Source organism: Chaetodon auriga, chromosome 11, assembly GCF_051107435.1.
Source record: "Chaetodon auriga isolate fChaAug3 chromosome 11, fChaAug3.hap1, whole genome shotgun sequence".
Classification (NCBI taxonomy): domain Eukaryota; kingdom Metazoa; phylum Chordata; class Actinopteri; order Chaetodontiformes; family Chaetodontidae; genus Chaetodon; species Chaetodon auriga.
This window is the reverse complement of record NC_135084.1, coordinates 3,224,857-3,246,494: the sequence shown is the minus strand read 5'-3', so window position 1 is coordinate 3,246,494 and position 21,638 is coordinate 3,224,857. Positions and strand designations below refer to the sequence as shown.

The following is a 21,638-nucleotide window of genomic DNA, read 5'->3' as shown; positions in this document are numbered from 1 at the left end:
GAAGCACTGCGCTGATCAGCTGTCTCCAGTGTTCACAGACATTTCTAACACCTCACTGGAGACATGTCATGTGCCAGCCTGTTTCAAGTCTTCAACCATCATCTCTGTTCCCAAGAAGCCAAGGACCACAGGACTTAACGACCTCAGACCCGTCGCCCTAACCTCTGTGGTCATGAAGTCCTTTGAGCGCCTTGTGCTCTCACACCTCAAAGACATCACTGACCCTCTTCTGGACCCCCTGCAGTTTGCCTACAGAGCCAACAGGTCTGTAGACGATGCAGTCAACTTGGCCCTCCACCTCATCCTCCAGCACCTGGACTCCGCAGGAACCTATGCTAGGATCCTGTTTGTGGATTTCAGCTCTGCCTTCAACACCGTCATCCCAACTCTGCTTCAGGAGAAGCTCTCCCAGCTGAGCATGCCTGACTCCACTTGCAGGTGGATTACAGACTTCCTGTCTGACAGGAAACAGTGCATGAAGCTGGGGAAACACATCTCCATCGCAAAGACCATCAGCACCGGATCCCCCCAGGGCTGCATTCTTTCTCCTCTGCTCTTCTCCCTGTACACAAACAGCTGCACCTCCAGTCACCAGTCTGTCAAGCTCCTGAAGTTTGCGGATGACACCACCCTCATCAGACCCATCTCTGATGTCAACGAGTCCGCCTACAGGTTGGAGGTTGACCATCTGGTGACCTGGTGCAACCAGAACAACCTGGAGCTCAACGTTCTAAAGACAGTGGAGATGGTTGTGGACAACAGGAAGAACTCAGCCTCACCTGCCCCCAACACCCTCTGTGACTCCACTATTGACACTGTGGAGTCTTTCCACTTCCTGGGAACTATCATCTCCCAGGCCCTCAAGTGGGAGCCGAACATCAGCTCCCTCATCAAGAAAGCACAGCAGAGGATGTACTTCCTACGGCAGCTGAAGAAATTCAGCCTGCCAAAGACAATGATGGTGCACTTCTACACAGCCATCATTGAGTCCATCCTCACCTCCTCCATCACTGTCTGATATGCTGCTGCCACCGCCAAGGACAAGGGCAGACTGCAGCGTGTCATTCGGTCTGCAGAGAAGGTGATTGGCTGCAATCTCCCATCTCTCCAGGACCTGTACGCCTCCAGGACCCTGAGGCGTGCAGAAAAGATTGTGGCCGATCCCTCTCACCCCGGACACAAACTCTTTGAGACACTCCCCTCTGGCAGGAGGCTGTGGTCCATCAGGACCAAAACCTCACGCCATAAGAACAGTTTTTTCCCGTCTCCTGTCAGCCTTATTAACAAGGCCTGGAACCCCCCCGACACTCTTCACACTCCACCTCTGCCTCATCTTGTCACATTGACATAGATACAGCTCTATGCGTTACATTAATGCTCAGCTTGGACTTCTTTCTGAAAAAACAGACTGTGTTTCCGGAAAAAACAAACAAACAAAAAACAGACTTGTGTATATATATATGTGTATATATATTTATATTGTTATATTTTGTACTCTTATTTTTAGTAGATGTGTCATACAACAAATACACCACAACAAATTCCTCATATGTGTAAAATCGTACTTGGCAATAAAGCTTTTTCTGATTCTGATTCTGATTCTGATTCTGAGTTGAGTCCAAGGGAGGGATCACCAGGGAGGGTTGAGGGTTGGAGGGAGAAAGCTTGGGCAGAGGGGGGTTGTGGATAGTGGTGAGGTGTGAAGGCCGGGGGAATGTAGGGCCACTCCTAGCTAAATCTGTTGAAAAAGCAGTTTAGCTCATTGGACTTCTCAAGGCTGCCAGCTGCTGGTCTGTCTTTTGCCTTGAGCCCTGTGATCTCCTTCATTCCTGTCCACACATCCTTCACTCTGTTCTGCAGGAGTTTGGCCTCCAGCTTCCTCCTGTAGGCATCTCTGCTCTGCCTCAGCTTCTCCCTCAGCTCGTGTTGCACACTCCACAGTTCTTTTTTGTCCCCTGACCTGAAAGCTTCTTTCTTCTTGTTCAGGAGACTTTTCAGTTCACTGGTGATCCAGGGCATAGTGTTGGGAGAGCAGTGTACAGTCCGGGTTGGCAGTATGGTCTGTTCACAGAATTTGATGTATTCTGGGATACACTTTACACTCTGCTTCATTCACAGCCAGCACAATCCCTCTTCCCTTCTTCTTACCACTCCGAGCCACGTGTCTGTCAGCCCGCACACAGCTGAAGCCAGGTACCTCCAAGCTCCGGTCCGGGACATCTGAAAGCAAACCATGACTCTGTAAAAGTCATTAGGCTGCACTGTCAGCGTTCCCACTGAGTCCTGACTAGCGCGACAAGCTCGTCCATCGTATTTGGAACTAACGGTGCGTATCTCCGTGCCTTCGTCCTCTGTTTGGCTCTGGCTCTGCAGCCCCGACGTTGTCTTTTCAGCTCGTCCGGGACTATAATCCTCTCTCTGGGCAGCAGTGAGGATTTACACAGCGTGGTCAGCTGCTCACGTGTGTAGACAATGCCTCCACTGCCCTCTGTATGGCCCTCTGTTACAAGGAGTGTAAAAAGTAACAGAAAGGCCACCAAAAAAGTTGTCAAACTGTGCACGAACATTGCGACGCAGTTTCCAAAAACGCTGTAAGAAAATAGAAATTAAAAGAAACGTAGAAAAACACACTAAAAGAACAAAAGACAAACGAAAACAACGGAGCAACAGCTGCCACCTAACACAGTGCCATCTTCATCTGCGTGTTTGGCAGATGTGGAAATGTCACTAACTGGTTTAGCTTTAGCTCCAGTGGTTAAAATGAGCTTGCACTTTTTACCTCGGAATGTCTCAAAATAGCTCCACATTTCAAAAGCTGCATGTAGAGGCTCACATAGTAGACATTGTAATAAAAAGTTCATCATGAAATAGCCTGCTCAATGCAATTAAATGCTGAGTAATGTGTTTGCATATGGTGGAGGAACTTATATATTTTGTGCTGCAGCATGAGCACAGAGGTGGTGCAGAGGTAACGCTGCTGTCCACCACTAATAGCACCTCTGGTTGTGTCAACACAAATGACAGTATTGACTGGAGCACAGACAGTGAGGCCCCCTCCATCATTACCATCATTCAGGTGCCCTTGAGCAAGGCTGTTGACTCCCAAACTGTAGATTGGAGGCAGTCTATAAATCAGACTGCATACCTGTAGAAGCAGACATTAGATAGATTCATGCCTGGATGTGATACGATTACCATGTTTGCTTTCCATCACACATTCACATATTTTCCTGCCATCTTCTCTTTGGTCCCAGGGTAAACTCTGGGTGACCTTTGAGCTGCTGGATGGGTAACTGTTCTTCTTCCATTCCTCAGTATTTCTAAAGTTATGTTTTAGTTTCAACTATTTAGTTTTGAACTTAGATTGAAATAATTCATGCTTTGGTTTCGTTTTTTTGAGAAAGAAGAGAGGAGGAAGTTTTAGGGCTCCCCACTGATGTCCCTCTACATACACACCCTTCTCAAGACAATCTGAATCAACTAACCAAACACAAAAAATGAGTTTCATACATCCATATTAAAAAAAAAAACTGCAAACACAATGTGCATCTTACTGCCTTGACAGGGCTACAACAACTACTTTATACTAGCAAGCAATACCCCCCAATATGCAATTTCACATTAAGTAACTTAAAATAAAGTCTACAGCCTACAGACTAACTTAACTTTGGTAGTGAACAGGTTTAGTTCATGCAGCGCTTTTTGTGGTTTCATTTGCAGCTGTGCAGTGTGATCATTCCCTATAAGTTCTGTAAGAGAAGACGAGAAAATGCTTTTGAGTACTTGATTAATCACTATATCAGAATTATTAATGAAACCAGAGCACAGCACTGAGCTAAATAAGATTATCCTGGTAACTAATCTTTCCCCTGCTGTCTGTTTCCTCTTTGTTGTTTATGTAAGTGAGTCAGAGTTAGAGCAGTGGTAATGATAATTTCCTAGGAACAAGAAAAGGATGGGTGGAGCCATTAGACCCAGCCAGGTATCTACATGCAGCTAGGTGGGGGAGGGAGAAAGCAGAGACAGAGGACAGCTTGACTTGAGAAACTATGTCCAGGTTTTTAACACAGGTGGTTTATTTACAAAAGTGGCGCCATGAGACAAATGTAAACACAGAACACAGAATGAAATAAAATAACCCCGTCAGGCATGAGCCAGTCTAGTCTGTACCACACGTGGTGCAGGTGACTACAGTACCTACCTGACAACAGGAAGGTTATAACATTATTCATTCTCCATGTTGAACCACTTCACATAGTTTACCATGTATTATACAATTACAGTCAGACATACACAGATCTCAATCAACAATTAACCACCTCATACTTGGTCTGTCCCAGTGACATCACTCATGATGTCACCCAGTGTATATATATGCAGGAAGTGTTCAAACAACTTGTGCATCTACCTGCAAGACATGGAGGGGAGGGTAAGTAGCAACGAGAGGAAATGCTTGACTTAACACAGAACTGAACCAATTAACCAAACTAAACTTTTAAACAATACTTTTCAGTGTTTTACTTTACCCAGAAAGGAAGTTAACTATCTAAACATAATATTTACACAAACATTAAACACAGATAAACCTGGGATATACTGTATATGTATATTAAGTCCGGCCCCCACAGTGCTTTGAATAATTTGGGCCCTTGGACAAATACAGTAATCGTACCTCATGTTGTGAAAAGGCTAACAGTACATTATGAAGTGTAATGTTTTCTATTTTGAAATAAATTTTCAATTAATCAATAAAAAATAAAAAATCAAGTGATGTTGAATATACAGTGTAGTCCAGATGAATGTGGATTTAATGTGTGTTATTTCTCTATGATTGACATTGTTGTCATGGCAACTGCTAACCTAAATCACAGATACAGAATGTGTCTAGCTTTCTCTGGGACACACTAAGTGGTGTAAGTGTAGTTGTCAGAATATGTCTGAGTCAGAAATAAATATGGACTAACTGTCTGAGCCTTGTCTGCCTTGGTTTCATGCTGGCTCAATCACAAGAGGTGGACTTTAATTCACTGATTAAATGTTTTGTTATCACCAATCGTTCTGGACATCTGATCCTGAATAAAAATCAGAAGCAGACGTTTGAGTGATAAGTTTGATAACCCCTGATATAAAAGATATTACCACATATCAGGCTCAGGAACACTTTGTAAAACTATTGTTGGTAAACAGTTGTTTTTATTGATGTTTTACACAGGATCCCAGCTTTTTTTTTGGAATCAGGGTTGTACATATTTTGATCACAATAACTCTACTGGGCTTTCCTCTGTTTGGTGTTGTCCAGACTGAGACTTTAGGCTTTAGACTGCTTTTTTATTGATCTGGGAAATTGTTTTGTTGCAGTAGCAATCAACAAAAAAACATACAGAAGACCATAGAATATATAAAAGAATTAAAAAAAATAAACAATAAAGTGACAAAAAATATATACAGAAAAAGCAGCAGTGAATACAAGATAAAACTAAATGTAAATGTAAATATCCTGTAAATATAAATAAATGTTGTGCAATATTGCAGTAGTGCAGATAAAGTATTGGGGTTGTGAGTGTTACAGCATTCAGACTGCGATGGCATTGGTGGTGTAGAAAAAATTTTCAGTTTTATTACTTTGCAGCAATACTGGCAACACATACAAGCTAGCGGTACCACAGCACTGGGCACACGTTTTCTTATCACTAACTATGTGCTTCGACCCCTTGCTGCAACAGGTCGTCTCTATCTTGTTTGCAGAAAATGCGCCACAGAGAGCTTATACTGTCCCCTACTGGCGAGTGCAATAATGTGTAGAGCTGACAGTGTCTTATTAAACAACATGTTAATCAAACTAAACATATATTTTAAAAAAAAATCTTTTTACAGGTGTCACATGAGGTTGGTGGATTAACTTTTTAAGTTGCTATTGTAAAGTGTGATGGCTTGTAGCAGGAATGATTTCCTGAAGTGGTCCGTGTGACAGCGGAGCTGGAGCAGTCTATTGGATAAGGAGCTCCGCTGTCTGTCCACGAGGTGGTGAAGAGGATGTTCAGGGTTATCCATGATGGATAACAGTCTGTCCAGTGTCCTCCTCTCCACCACCTCCTCAACAGTGTCTAGTTTGCAGCCAATAATGGAACCGGTCTTCCTGATCAGTTTGTTCAGGCTGTTGGTGTCGCCGGCTCTGATGCTGTTCCCCCAGCACTCTGCAGCAAAGAAGAGTGCACTGGCAACAACAGACTGGTAGAAGATCTTCAACATCTTGCTGCACATGTTGAAAGATCTGAGCCTCCTCAGGAAATAGAGTCTGCTCATCCCCTTCTTGTGAACAGTATTGATGTTAGTTTTCCAGTTCAGTCTGTTGTTGAGGTGCACTCCGAGGTATTGTAATCCTCCACCACTGCGACATCCTCCCCCAGAATACACAGTGGTTGTGTGGTCGTCCTGTTCCTTCTGAAATCAATAACCATCTCCTTGGTCTTGGCCACGTTAAGCAGCAGGTGATTTCTACCAGACCATTCCACAAAATCGTCCATCACTGCTCTGTATTCCTCCTCTCGTCCATACTTTATACACCCCACCACCGTTGAGTCGTCCGAAAACTTCTGTAGGTGGCATTATGAAGAGTTGTGCTGAAAGTCTGAGGTGTACAAGGTGAAGAGAAAAGGAGACAGAACAGTCCCCTGTGGTGCTCCTGTACTACTTTCCACAGTCTCAGACAGAACGTTGCCCAGTCGGACAAACTGCGGTCTGTCTGTCTGGTAGTCAGTAATCCAGGAGATTGTGGGCGCGTCGACTCCCATCACTCGCAGCTTCTCACCCAGGAGCAGCGGCTGGATGGTATTAAATGCACTGGAGAAAGCAAAGAAAGTGATCCTCACAGTGCTGCCACTACAATCCAGGTGGGCGTGAGCATGCTGCAGCAGGTGTATGATGGCGTCGTCCACACCCAGATGGGTGTCCAGTCCAAAAGCTTCAAACAGAATTCCACTTCACTTTACCAGGAACGGGAACAAAAACTGGCTACCTAACTAGAAGAATGGTTGTCATGGCATAGGTCTTGTTATAATTGCTTTGTTTGGCTCGTTCAACAGAAAGAAGCTGTCTCCTACTGGATCCTGAATGCCACCGTACTGAAGGCAAACACACATCAATCCGAAGATTACTGTAAGAACAGCTTTCAGGTCACAGGATTGTTAAATAGCACATTTGTACTGTGTGTGTTTTTGGAATGACAACCACTTTTTAAAATCATTTTCACCGACTTTATTTATTTTTACCTTTTCACATGAGACATATACAGTGACACGCAGAGGGCAGTGCTTTATCATTGCTGAACTGAAACTGCCATCTGTTTTCATGCTCCTGTCTTCTCTGTCTCTTTGTTACAGTGTCTGAATCCGACTGCTATGTCATTCTCTCTCTCCCCACGGCGACGACAAGGACCTACCGCACAAAAACAGTGTCCAACAATAACAACCCAGAGTGGAATGAAACTTTTACCTTCAGGGTCCCGAGCCATGTGAAAGTGAGTCCACTCAGTATTAGCGTGACATCAAACACAAGCATCTGGCTGGCTGTACAGTTATGCTCAGTCCACCCTGGAAAAAAAAAACAGTTCACCTCATCTTTCCTCGGCGGTGTAGCAAGCACATTAATATTCAAATGACAACAGTGTGTAGTCTTTTTTGCTACAGTTTTAACGGTGGCTGCTTCACTTGCGAAGAGTGAGTTCCTCTGCTGTTTCCCCAGAACATTTTAGAGATCAGGATGTATGATGAGGACCCAATGGCACGTGATGACATGATTTGTACACTTTTGTTTGACATCACTAACCTCACAGTCGGGAAGAAGGAGACCAAGGTCTTCATCATAAACCCTGAGGTAAAAGCATCAACAAAATATTGAAAATGACTTTTGCAACACTTGCTGTAATTGTGATGCATTTTGGCATGGGACTGATCTGTGACCAGCTGTACTTGGTCAGAAGAAAAGAAGTTGTTTCTAAGTGTATGCCATGTTCTTTCTCATGTTAGTAGCGTGAATGTGCTTATAATATGGCCATTAACCAAATGATTATGATTCAAGATTATTCCTGTGTCTATTTCTGTATAGAGAGAGGACACACTGCAAATAGAGTTTGAGCTACTTGACAGGTAACTGAGATTCATATATTGCTGTGTTTACGTTCTTACAAGATATTTACAGAAATTTGCTTTTTTTCTAATACCCCTTCTGATCTTCTTCAAAATAAATGTCTTTTTTTTGTAGTAAGGACCAACCATGTGAATATCTGAGTAATGGCGTCCTTGTGGTAAGACTTTTGAAATGGCTTCAGCTTGTATGTCTAAATAAACACACCCCTCCATCCTCCATGTTAGCTGAAACCCTGACAAAGTATGGATGATCACCAGCTTGGAATACAAGAAGCCATGTAATTCCCAAGGACAGGATGATTGAAATCATGGATCAGAGTGACAAAAATGTATATACATTATGAACAGAATGTGAAGAAGTAACAGTTCTGATGTATTTCCAAAGATGTTGTGCATTGCGCTGCAGAGGTATCTACTGAAGTTAGCATGCTAACCAGCTAGCTACACACTTCATTCAAACTCAGTACAAACAAAATAAACCTCTTGTCTTTCCACTGTTATAACAATCACCAATTCTGGTTTGATTTTCTAAACTAGATGTGAAAATATTGTGGCTCTAGACGCTGCTTTTCCACTCTGATGATAAATGACCTTCCTCTCACTTCTCTCACTTCATGACTCTCCTGTCAGGACAATCCCAAGCAACCTTCCACAGGTGGCCAATTCTTACACATTGTACCTTTAAGGCGGCTGCAGGAGGATTTTGGAATTGCATCAAAAAGTTGGCACTGACCCTTGAATCTGAAATCTTTGACTTTCTGTGTGTTATTGAGTGAAACCAAAAATATCAGCGCACCCACTGCCACACTTGTGACACTGATTCATGTCGTTTTCTAAGGGTTCGTATAGCAAATGTGTAAATCGCCATCAAGCTAGCTCAATGTATTGCTCTCAATAATTTGGTCAAAATGGCACAAGGAATCAACAGGAAACTTAAGGTCACACACTCCCATGAATTTCAGTAAAACACTAATTTGACATGGAAATGAAGCAATGCATTTGAGTTTTGATAGTGATTATATATGACCATCAAGCTGCCTCACAACACAGACCAGGAAGGTCCTGATACTTGCACAAACAATTATGAAGTATGAATGTATCTTGCTTTAATGACCCTAACAAGAGTAACTGTGTGTCTGTGTCTTTCAGGCTGCCCCATTCTCTGCAGTCGATATCAATGTTGACAAGCTATTAAACAAAACATGTATGTAGGCTACAATTCTGTCCAATTCAATTAGTTAGGTTGAAATTACTTAAAGCTGTCACTGTCCTGGTCAAATAGTGCTTTCATTAATTGGAAAGAATGATTGAGCCAGCTTCACAGGCATGAATGACTTCATTGAACTCTTAAGATTGTAGGGACAATGACTTCATTGGTGGCCAACGTTTAATTTTAAGCTGCTCAAATCAATGTTCTTATATTAACAATGGTTCAAATGACTGTAATACAGAAGGGGTCACTCATGGTAATGAACGCACAGTGAATTATCACTTAAGTTGACTGTTTTAGTCGTGGAGCATTCAGCAACCATTGAACCAGATGTTGCCTTGGTTGAGACTGAACAGGAGCTAAATGTAGAATGGATATTAAACTTATACAATGGCTTTATCCATCTTTACATTTGTGTTATTTACAGTGAACATTGCAGCCTAAGTGTGGCTGTTCAGTCTTTGTAGATCCTCTCAGTTTGACCAAGAGACATGTTACGTACAACAAATAACAAAAATCAAGAGTCCTTTGAGACGTCATCTTCAGGACAAATGAATGGCTTTGGAATTATGCTAACTATTAGTAATGACTTATGAAGCAACCCTGAATGCTATTGATCAGTTTTCACAGATATGCATGTGATATTATTCTCTTGCAAATTTAAATTTTTTTGCCAGCTATTACGGAAATGGTGGTGAAGCTGACGGGGGCCTTTCAGGAGAGCAAAACAGTTAATCGAAAGGACACCGCAAAACTGCGCTTCCTCATCAATAGAGACTTGGAGACAGAGCTAAATGTGGAAGTGAGTTTTAACTGTCTGTTAGTGTTATCTGTTTGACAGAAAGAACTTTTCACCCTCATGCTGTTCTTGTTTAAGAACTTCATAGCTGCTTTTCTCTACGCGCCTTCAATAAGTGCAACAAATTAACGTATTAATCAAAAATGCAAGGAATGTTTAACACAACATGTTATTAGTCTCTTTGTATTTCAGATGCGTCATCATACATTTGTCTTTCCTCATCGATCTTCTGTAAATGTCAAGCCACTACCAGCCAAACATGCTGACAAATTGTCCCTTGTTATTGATCAGGTAAGGACTTAGTAGTTTGTGTGCAGCTAGATTAAGTGCTGCCTTTGTATTGAACAGCTGAACATATGAAGTAGAGCCAGGCCAAGCTGTCATTTTTCATTATTGCCTCAGATATGTTAAAATAGTATGTCCTTCACTCCCTTGCCATCATTATTGATGTGTTCATTAAGCTATCTAGAAAACCAATTTAGGTAGCCCTTACATTCAAATTAATCAATATTACTGTCATCATCTTTAATACCATTACATTTTCTCTGCAAACATTTGAGTAATTTCAAAGATCCTACAATCACATTAACAATGTTGACACCTGAAGACAGGAAAAGTCTTTCACCAGCTAGAAATAACTGACTGAAAAGTTACCGTAGTCACTCATTTCTCTTTCACCTCAGATTTATAGGAGATGAACATAAGAAATCTTACTTGTTGGCTGTTTAAATGATATTTGTTTTATAGTAATGTGGCATTTTTTCCTTCACAGGACACAGTGGATTTAGATGTGGAAACGCATGAGTGGTAAGGTGCAGCAGTATGGGGGCACCCAAATATTACACCATATGTCATTCCAAAACCATGGGCACTGATCTGCTGCTGTAACAGCCTCCACCCTTCTGAGAGGGCTGCAGGGATTTGCTCCCATTCTACCACAAAAGCATTAGTCAAGTAAATTTTATTTGTATACATCAATCAATTTTGCCTAAAGGGACTTCACAAAATGTGCAGCATATGACACTATCGATCCTCAGACCCTCAATTCACATACAGAAAAAGTTGCCTAAAAAACCCTTTAAAAAATGGAAGAGGCCTCAGGAAGGACAAAAGAAGAGACAGATGTGTGTACAGAATAAAATGAGCTTGACCATTCATATTGGCATTCCAGTTCATTCCAAAGATGTCTGATGGGGTTGAGGTCAGCGGTCTGTGCAGGAAAGTCAAGTTCTTCTACACCAAACTAGAAAGGCATTCTTTTAAGATTCTTTTTCTATTATAGAGCTGTTGTTGTGCACATGGGTACTGTAATGTTGAAACAGGAAAGGGACTTGGAAGAACACTATTGTCTAAAATATCATTGTATGATTTCACATTAAGATTTCCCTTCATTGGAGCTAAGGGGCCTCTGCCAAACCATGAAAACAGCCAGACCAAAGTTTACAGACATGCGCATCCTTCTGACCATAGACAACACAATACTGCACAGGGGTGCAACAAACTTGACACTTCTCACCCAGAAGAGTCAGTCAGTGAAACAATGCTTTTTGGTTTTGTGTTCTGCTTCACTTGCATTTACCTTGGACATCCACAGTGAGGAGGAACCTCTTGCAGTTCGTCTGGATTTTGACATCCCACCTCAAGAGAAAGAGTATCTGAAGAAGAGGAAGGGTGTTGTGGCACAGGCTTTGCAGAAGATTTTAGGCCTTGGCTCACAACTAGAACCTGAAAAGGTAGAGTGCAACTCTTGGACATTATTACATTGTTATTACCTTATTATTGTTATTTAAAAACTCTGGTGTACTGCAAAATGCAGAGATTTACCTGGTGGTGAAAGGCTTAATCAGCACTGAGTGAACTTGTTTGCCAAGGGCTTGAATGTAACAAATGTTATTCGTAGTGTTAGGGTTAGGTTACTGTAAAAGTAAATAAATAAAAATGATTTGCAGAAAAAAAAAAAAAAGCAATATTATGTAAGTGGACCAAACATCATGACCAAGATATGAAACAGCACCATGACATCATGCACTCCACCAACAAAGTTACAAGCACATGTCTTATTCACATCTGGTAGAAATGTAATATATATACACACACACAAAAAAAAATGCCCTTCTCGCCCCACCTGGGGCGGTATTGTGCCTCCTTCAAGCTCTGGTCCTCTACCAAAGGCCTGGGAGCTTGAGGGTTCTGCGCAGGATCTTGGCTGTTCCCAGGACAGCACTTTTCTGGACAGAGGCCTCAGATGTTCTTCCTGGTATCTGCTGGATCCATTCTCCCAGCTTGGGGGTTACTGCTCCGAGTGCCCTGATCACTACCAGGACCACCACCACCACTGCCTTTATGCCCCACATCTTCTCCAACTCCTCCTTGAGACCCTGGTATTTCTCCAGTTTCTCGTGCTCTTTCGTCCTGATGTTACCGTCACTTGGGATCGCTACATCCACCACTGTGACTGTCTTCTGTTCTTTGTCTACCATCACTATGTCTGGTTGGTACGCCATCACCAGTTTGTCTGTCTGGAACTGGAAGTCCCACAGGATCTTGGCTCAGTTGTTCTGGATCACCTTTGGAGGCGTCTTCCACCTTGATCCTGGGACCTCCAGCCCATACTCGGTACAGATGCTCCTGTGTACAATGCTAGCCACCTGATTATGATGCTCCATGTATGCCTTCCCTGCTAGCATCTTACACCCCGCTGTTGTGTGCTGAATTGTCTCAGGAGCATCTTTGCACAGCCTGCAACTGGGGTCTTGTCTGCTGTGGTAGATCCTGGCCTCTATTGACCTTGTGTTCAAGGCTTGCTCTTGTGCAGCCACGCCTCTGTGCTGTCTTTAAGTCCAGTCTTTTCCAGCCACTGGTATGTTTTCGCTATGTCAGCCACTTCCTCAAGCTGTCGACGGTACATGCCATGCAGGGGCTTGTCTGTTGCCAACCCTTCTGGCTCCTCCTTACTGGGCTTCTGCTACCATTCACTCAGCAGGTCATCATTGGGAGCCATCTTCCTGATGTACTCCCAGAGGCTTGTTGTTTCCTCCTGAATAGTGGCTCTGACGCTCACTAGTTCAGGGCCTCCTGTCTTCCGCTTACCGTATAGCCTCAGGACTCTGGACTTAGGGTGAAACCCTCCATGCATCGTAAGGAGCTTCCTTGTCTTGATATCAGTGGCTTCCATTTCTTCCAGTGGTCAGGATATTATACTAGCAGAGTATCTGATTACTGGCAGGGTGTAGGTGTTTATTGCCTGGATCTTGTTCTTGCCATTCAGCTGACTCTTCAGGACCTGCCTCACCCTCTGAAGGTATTTGGCTGTGGCTGATCTCCATGTTGCCTCCTCGTGATTACCATTTGCTGTGGGATCCCTAGATATTTGTAGCTGCCCTGAACATCTGCTATATTGCCTTCAGGTAGTTCAACCCCTTCAGTGGCGATAATCTTCCCTCTTCTGCACACCATCCGTCCACACTTATCCAGTCCGAATGACATCCCAATGTCATTGCTGTATATCCTGGGGAGGTGAGTGAGGGACTCAATGTCACGCTCACTCTTGGCATACAGCTTGATGTCATCCATGTAGAGGAGGTGGCTGATTGTTGTCCCACTTTGGAATTAGTATCCAAAGCCACTCTTGGTGATGATCTGGCTGAGGGGGTTTAGGCCTATGCAGAACAGCAGGGGGGACAGTGCATCTCCTTGGTATATACCACATTTGATGCTCACTTCTGCAATTGGCTGTGAGCTGGCTTCCAGAGTTGTCTTCCACAACCCCATTGAGTTCTTGATGAAGGCTCTAAGTGTCCTGTCGATCTTACACAGGTCTAGGCACTCCAGTATCCGTGTGTGGCATCGAGTCATAGGCGTTCTTGTAGTCAATCCAGGCAGTGCACAGGTTGGTACTTCTGGTCTTACAGTCCTGGGTGACTGCCCTGTCAACCAGTAGTTGGTGTTTGGCTCCTCTGGTGTTGTTGCCAATTCCTTTCTGTGCTCTACTCACATACTGATCCATGTGCCTACTCATCTTAGCCACTATGATGCCTGACAGGAGCTTCCATGTTGTACTCAGGCAGGTTATAGGCCAGTAGTTGGGTGGTACCGGGCCCTTCTGTGGGTCCTTCATGATGAGGACTGTGCGGCCTTGAGTCAGCCACTCTGGGTGGGTTCCTGATCTTAGCAGCTGATTCATCTGTGCTGCCAGTCGTTCATGGAGTGCGGTTAACTTTTTGAGCCAGTAGGTGTGGATCATGTCGGGCCCAGGTGCTGTCCAGCTCTTCATCTTAGACACTCTTTCTTGGATGTCTGCAGTGGTAAATTCTACTGGTTCCTGTTCTGGAAGGCTGCTGTGGTCTGCTTTCAATTTGAGCAACCACTGGGCATTGGTGTTATGCAATGCCTCCTTCTCCCAGATACTCTTCCAGTAGAGTACTCTTCCAGTCTATTTATTCTCCTGGTCTCGACTTCTCTGCCGTATCTCTTAAGGTGGGTAGCCAGAGCTATGAGTCTCTGCTTGGCAGTCTCCAGAGCTTCATCTATGGACAGCTTGTTGTATCTCCTTGGCACTTCCTTCCTGATCTTTACACCTTTCTGTAGTTCAGTTAGCAAGCTAACCTCCCTCCTTGTTGCCGTGATCTTGCTCTCCAGTCTCCTTTTCCATGGAGGGTTCCCCTGCTCTTTCCAGCTTCTGCTGTTCATCTTGTAGCCTAGCATGGGCAGGATGACTGTTGCCGCTGCATACATCAGCTGATTGGTCTCGGTGATGTTTTCTGTGGATATAGTCATCAGTGCCATGTTCACGTCTTCCAGTATGTGTACACATATGTGTGCGTGTGTGTGTGTGTGTGTGTGTGTGTGTGTGTGTACATTTATTTGTACCATATAAATGTACCACATTTATGGTACAAGCATAAATGTTGCCCACAGGATGAACTGTAAAAAAATTGTGACCTCTCATCTAGCCTATGTAGCTACAGAAATCTTTCATCACATCCAAATGTCAGTTTGTCCATTTCTTTGGTTTACGACCAAATACCTGCCAATGTAAAGACATTACCATCAGCCTTAGCAGTGCTGTGTGCTTTGTGCTAGTTAGCAAATGTTAGCATGCTAACATGCTAAACTAAGATTACTTAACAAAGGTGACCATGGTGTATATTAAACATTACCTACTCAAGATCACCATGTTAACATTACTGTTATGAGCATGCTGACATTAGCATTTGGTGTAAAGCACCACTGATCTGTGAGAACCACATTTCTCTATCCTCTGCCAGGTGCCAAATATAGCAGTGGTGGCTTCAGGAGGAGGAACCAGAGCCATGACAGGCCTGCTTGGTAGTCTGAGGGCCCTGAAGGATATTGGGGTCCTGGATGCTACCACTTACATCACTGGAGTTTCTGGATCCACATGGTGAGAAAACCAGTTGAGTAGTCAGTGTCCACAGTATTCTACTATCAATCTTATTTTCATAGGCAGTTAGCATAGTGTACAAGGAAACATTGCAATAAGGAGCATGACCTGTTTATGCTAGAAAATAGAAAATATATATATATATATATATATATATATATATATATATATATATATAGAGAGAGAGAGAGAGAGAGAGAGAGAGAGAGAGAGAGAGAGACAAGAGTCACACTCATGTATATCACAGTATAAACAGTTTGGACATTGTGTGTCCATCTCAAAAAGAAAATTGTCCCTCCTCATGAAAACTAATGGTAATTTGTATTTGGCAGGTGTGTGCTACTTTCTGCTGGACAGCACTGAAACACCTGTACTTCACCCCCGTACATCTTTACTTAATTTCTGTGTTGTGATTTGATGAAGTTTTCTCTCTTTTCTTTTACAAATGTTCTTCATCTAATTGTGACACATTACATGCATACATGAAAAGAAAATGAAACAGTGTTATTGTGTTTTATTATATTTCTTTGTTTGATTTGTTTTCAATTAAGCACTCTAAATCTTCCCTAGTCTCATTATGTCACTGTAGCTTATGGGAAAATCAGGAGGTAGAATGGATCATCCACTAATCACCAGGTTGGAGGTTCCACACACCCTCCTCCTGTCCATTTGTTAAAGTGTCTTTGGACAAGACACTCAACCCCAGGTTGTTCCTGATGAACAGGCCATCGCATTGCATTGATCTGTGAGGGTGAATGAGAGATGAATAATGATTTGTCTGTTAAGGTAGAAAAGTGCTAAGTAAGTGCAGTGCACTTACTGTGAAGTAAAATGTGATGGGTTTTAAATAAAATTATTTGTTCTGACCTTAAACAATTCTTTCGTGGAGGCCACACCTAAAAATAGAGTTATGGTTGAGAAAATGCTGGCAAACCCTCGGCTGATTCCTTGTGTTTTGTCTAAGTATACATTTACCAGGTTATATGAATTGTTTTCAGATCATTGTATCCCCTTAACACTTTTTTCCATGTGAACAGGGCTATGTCTACTCTGTATCAAGAAGCTAACTGGTCACAGCAGGACATAAACCGTGTCATCTCAGCAGCGAAGGAACAGATGACCAAGAGTACTCTGAGTGCCTTCTCTCTTGAGAAACTGCAGTATTACTTTGACGAAAAGATGAAGAGAAGAAACGAGGGTTACATTGTGTCTCTCATTGATACAGCAGGCCTGGTCCTTGAGCATCTTGTCTTTGGGAGAGTAAGTAACTGAATACTTTGCAGTCACTTTAAATTATATATTAATTTGAAATCTTAAAATTATGGTGCAAAGACTACTTTTTTCCTCAAATAATATTTGTTACATGTGGTTGCAATTACAGGAAGTCAGCAGCACACTGTCTGAGCAGCAGTTGGCAGTGGATGAAGGGCAAAACCCTTTACCCATATACACTGCTGTCAACATGAAGGATAAGTTATCGGGCTGTGAATCTGAAGCTGGTAATTCTTCTGGATTTCCTTTGTACATTAATTAATGTAATGGCTGAAAAATTATCTTGTAATCCTGAACATATTTAGTGGAAGGTAATTGAAGCCCAAGGACATACAGTATACAGCATATCAAATGGAATTGTTCATAGCTGTACCAAAAACAACTGCAGGTTTGATGTGGAACTGAAGTAAAACCTATGAATGTTATGTTTTTATACAAAGGTTTTCAAATGAAATGAATATTACATTTTTTCCAACCGTGGGCATATGTGAATATCCAGCAGGAAGTGAAGAAGTGAAAAAGTGAAAATTCTGTGAAAATGACTGAATTTGTTCTAATATTATGTAATAATGTAACAAATCTCTTTGACAGAGTGGTGTGAGTTTACCCCCTACGAGGTAGGCATGCAGAAGTATGGGGCATTTGTCAAAAGTGAGGACTTTGGGAGTGAGTTCTTCCTTGGTCACATCATCAAGAGGCACAAAGAAGTCCGCATACCGTATCTGATGGGTAAGACCACGGTGCCTGTCGCAGTGTCCATGCACAGTACTACAATACAGATTTAAAGTAGTCCAGTGTTTTATTTTCATTTGTCAACCCTATCAGGAATATGGAGCAGCATATTTTCTGTCAACCTGACCGAGCTTTGGACACTTGCCACCGAGTCCCTGCCTTCTTGTAGATCCTGGCTTGGATCATCTGTCAATGCATCAGGTACAGCTGCTGGTGTTTCTATTTAATCTATTGTACGTCCTATTTAAGGCCAAAACCAACAATGTGTCATTCCATTTCTCAATTCTTTCTCACTTCCCTATGGTGTCAAGCCTCTTTAAAAATAGTTCACAAATATATTCTTTGATTTTTAAAAAGGTTCAGCTTTTTCCTAAAATATATAGGTGAGCCATCATAATGTTTAACAGATGTCATTCAGACTGGAGTGAATAGTGTGGATTGTTTTGGGAAACTTTGGTGTGCTAGTGAGTACTTACGGTATGGCACAATGATGTTGTATGTGGGGTGAACTAAAATTCAACTACAGTGTCCATGTTCATCATAATGGCAAACATGTCTGTCACTGCAGTGGTTGTTCATTGATCAACAGAGGTCTTTGGCACAGAGGATTAAGATATATCAGGCTTTAGTTGCCCAATACTTGTTAGTAGGATGGATTTATTGTTGGTTTTGGTCATTTCATGGAATAATAAGAAAAATATAGACTATTGTCAACCTAATCATTTAAAGCATTTTCTTAAGTCATTGCAATCATTCATTGTTTACATAACAAACCATATAACAGTATTTTAAAACCTTTGACAGTATTAATTACCACCATAGTCTATTAAAGTACTGACACTTCCATGTTTACATCAGAACTTTGTTACTTGTGTTACTAAAATGTTGTGTTCTTTTGACAGAGCTTGGCTCTCAACCATTACCTCTAGACACACACCTGATAAATCCACTCACCGATATCCAAAGCATACTGAGTGGTTTCATGAAAGATCGTCCAGTCATTGCTGAAATGTACAATTTCATGCGTGGCCTCTTCATGCACCTTGATTACAATAAAAACAACAACTTTGTTGCCTGGAAAGGTAGGCTCTCTCACTCCTGTTATTGATATGTTGCTTGCACACAACACAGTCACACAAAATTCAGTATCTTTTGCACAATACTAGACCTCTTACAGCAATGCATTAAGGGTAAATAAAGTTAAAGTATCATGTATATTTCAAGAAAGGCCAGTTTTTTAGGAGACAGGTTTTGATTGATGAAATGGAGAATGATAAATAGATAGAGGGCAATGATCTTGACCCCTGTTTTACCCTGAAAGGGAAAGGATGTCTTGTTCCCTTGGTACTGAAGGAATAGTCTCAACATTCTGATGTGTACTGGGTTCTTGGATTGAAAGAAAACATAAGATTGTCTTCCACAACAAGGTAGTGACTTTCCAGAGGAGATTTGGCTATAGAACTGCACTGTAATAGCATATTGTGCAGCATTTTAACGGCGCACACACAGCCAAATGCACAAACTAGTTATATTTGCTTTAACTTAATATGCTGAATTTGCAGAGTAACTGTTGAGGAGACTGTACAGATATTGCTCACTTCCTTGGTGTCAGGACCCTTACATAGTTTGCTGTTGCAAGGCAGCATCCTTTCATATAATGGTTGCCTAAGAACAGAAAAGTAAAGCACAGAATACAATGGACAGTATGTCTGGGTCAGTTTTTTCACTTTCTGTTTACTTGTCCACCAATTCTTGCAATTGGCTGAAAGCTTATTTGTTATTATCTTCTATTTTCTGTCCAGAGAAACATCCGGATTCTTTCCCAAACCAACTGACACCCAAGGACCCCACCATGTTCCTGGTGGACTCTGGTCATGTTATCAATATTGGCTGTGTGCCTGTCCTGCGGCCAGAGAGAGATGTGGATGTCATCATATGTCTGAGTTACTCATGGGATCCAGAGCACATCCTCAGGGTAAACAGAAGGAGGAGAAGCTCATCCCGGAAAGAGACAGAATGGTTCCTGAATGTATTCCATAAATTAATTAACATTACTCTTTATGATCATGTTTAATCTGTCAGGTCCTAGAGAAGACAGTGGCTTACTGCAAAGATCGTAACATCCCCTTCCCAAGTGCTGATTTTGCCAGTCTGGAAAAGGAGCCACAGAAGGAGGTCTACATCTTTGAGGATAAGGAGAATCCCAAGGCCCCGATAGTGGTTCATTTCCCACTTGTCAATGTCACATACAAACACTTCAAGCATCCCGGTATGCAAATTTTAAGTGGCTGAATTTCCGTGCAACAGTGTTGCTTTTATTACTTTAGCAATATAGCAATAGGAAGAATTCCTATGAAGATTTACTATTCAAGCTAGTCTAGTTATCCTGGAAGTCATGGACCAACAAAGATCTTTTCAAAAGGAAAAATGTTATTGATAATGGCAGGACAGAGTTACTTATTTTTAGTATTATTTGTGCATTTCATACCCTTATTAGATTGCTACAATAGAGAGATTACAGGAAATTTGGCAATATAATGACATGCAACAAAGGTCCCCCAGCCAGATGCCCACCTCATTAACCCCAAGGCCAACAGGGCATCCCATGTACTCTGCTAATTAAAACTGATGTTCAACACAACCACTTGAGACATCAACCAATTGCCCTGAGAACTTTAGAATTTCTAAATTATTTTTGGTCTGCTGAATTACTGAGCATTACATGCAAATTTACTTTAAAGTCAATGATGCAGCTTCATACTCAAAGATGCTAAATGTGCCATAAGACTAAAGATAACCTCAGAGTGGGTGTCTTTTCTGTGGGTTTGCACCACAAGCAACACCTTTCACATTACACATAGTCCATTGATATTATTAAAATGTTAATTAGTGCAACTTTAAGACTGCAGCCAATCAATTGACCAGTTTCATTTCACTAATTTCATTGTACACATCACATGAGTCAAAATATTCCATAATAGTTTACGGCTCCTTTTTCATTTTTCACTTAATGTTGCTACCCTCATTGTCCCTTATTTATTCTGAAGTGACAACATAGATGGATGGGTTGTATGAAACAAGTTTTAACCAGTTGTATTAATGTCATATGATTTAACAGGTGTGAAGCGTGAAACTGAGGAAGAAATAAAAGCTGGGGAGGTGGATGTGAGCACCAGCGAGTCTCCATACGCCACCAAAAACGTGACCTACTCAGAAGAAGATTATGAGACTCTGGTGGAGTTGGCCTCTTACAACATATTAAACAACAAGGAGACCATCCTTGAAGTCTTGCGCAAGGTCCTGGAGATGAAGACATCCAAGATAAAGAAATAAGAGATGAGGATTTAATAGGCCTCCGTTTACCACACCAAGTTCTTGTATGTTGCCTTATAAATCCTCTTCAATACGCAGCCTATTTTGTCCGCCTCCTATCCGAAATGACCTACCCAAAATAAATAGAGTATATCTTCACAAGTACAAGGACTGTATGAATAAACTTGGTCTCAAAAGAAAGCTAGGACCTGTGAGATTACTACAGAAGTGCCAGAATCAAGATATGTGTTACTGTGTCAGAGTAAATTCATAGAAATTAGAAATTTTTAATTTTTATCTCCGCCTAAAAAAACCCCATTATTTTGAGTGAAAACCACCTTTAAATCATGGGATAGTAGCCAAATTCATCTGCAAATTAGTAAAGTAATATCTGATGAGTAACTGGGTGATTCTTCAATTCAGGGCACTTTTGACTTTTGGAATTTTGAGAAAATAATGTTCTTTGATCTCTGTTTTTTCTATTTCAAAAGGTTTATAAATTGGTCTGGAACAAAGATCGTAGCATAGCTTTGATTGTACTTCATGATAATTTTGATATTATGATGCTTTTTTCAAAGTTGTCACAGCAAAATGTCATTACCATCACAACAACAAAACACTGATTTTAATAGAAAATGATTTTACAAGCAAAGTTTTCACAATCATTCCAGTAAGTCCAAAACATGCTCTTTAAGAATCATGTTTGAAATATCATGTTTTTACTTGACTTGTCTCAACAATGAAATATTGCGTACTAATCAGAAT

At 41.7% G+C, this 21,638-nt stretch overlaps 1 protein-coding gene across 1 annotated transcript; it reads left to right on the top strand.

Moving 5' to 3' along the window:
• Positions 1 to 2,911: 2,911 nt before the first annotated feature.
• Positions 2,912 to 20,894, top strand: LOC143328274 (cytosolic phospholipase A2 zeta-like). Its single transcript, XM_076743341.1, has 18 exons — positions 2,912 to 3,109; positions 3,255 to 3,289; positions 7,046 to 7,155; positions 7,380 to 7,516; positions 7,741 to 7,872; positions 9,294 to 9,348; positions 10,032 to 10,156; positions 10,926 to 10,960; positions 11,748 to 11,886; positions 15,421 to 15,557; positions 16,595 to 16,817; positions 16,939 to 17,056; positions 17,421 to 17,558; positions 17,655 to 17,762; positions 18,464 to 18,643; positions 19,364 to 19,536; positions 19,644 to 19,830; positions 20,680 to 20,894. The coding sequence occupies exons 1-18, from the start codon at positions 2,912 to 2,914 to the stop codon at positions 20,892 to 20,894; spliced, it is 2,445 nt and encodes an 814-aa protein (XP_076599456.1).
• Positions 20,895 to 21,638: the final 744 nt, after the last annotated feature.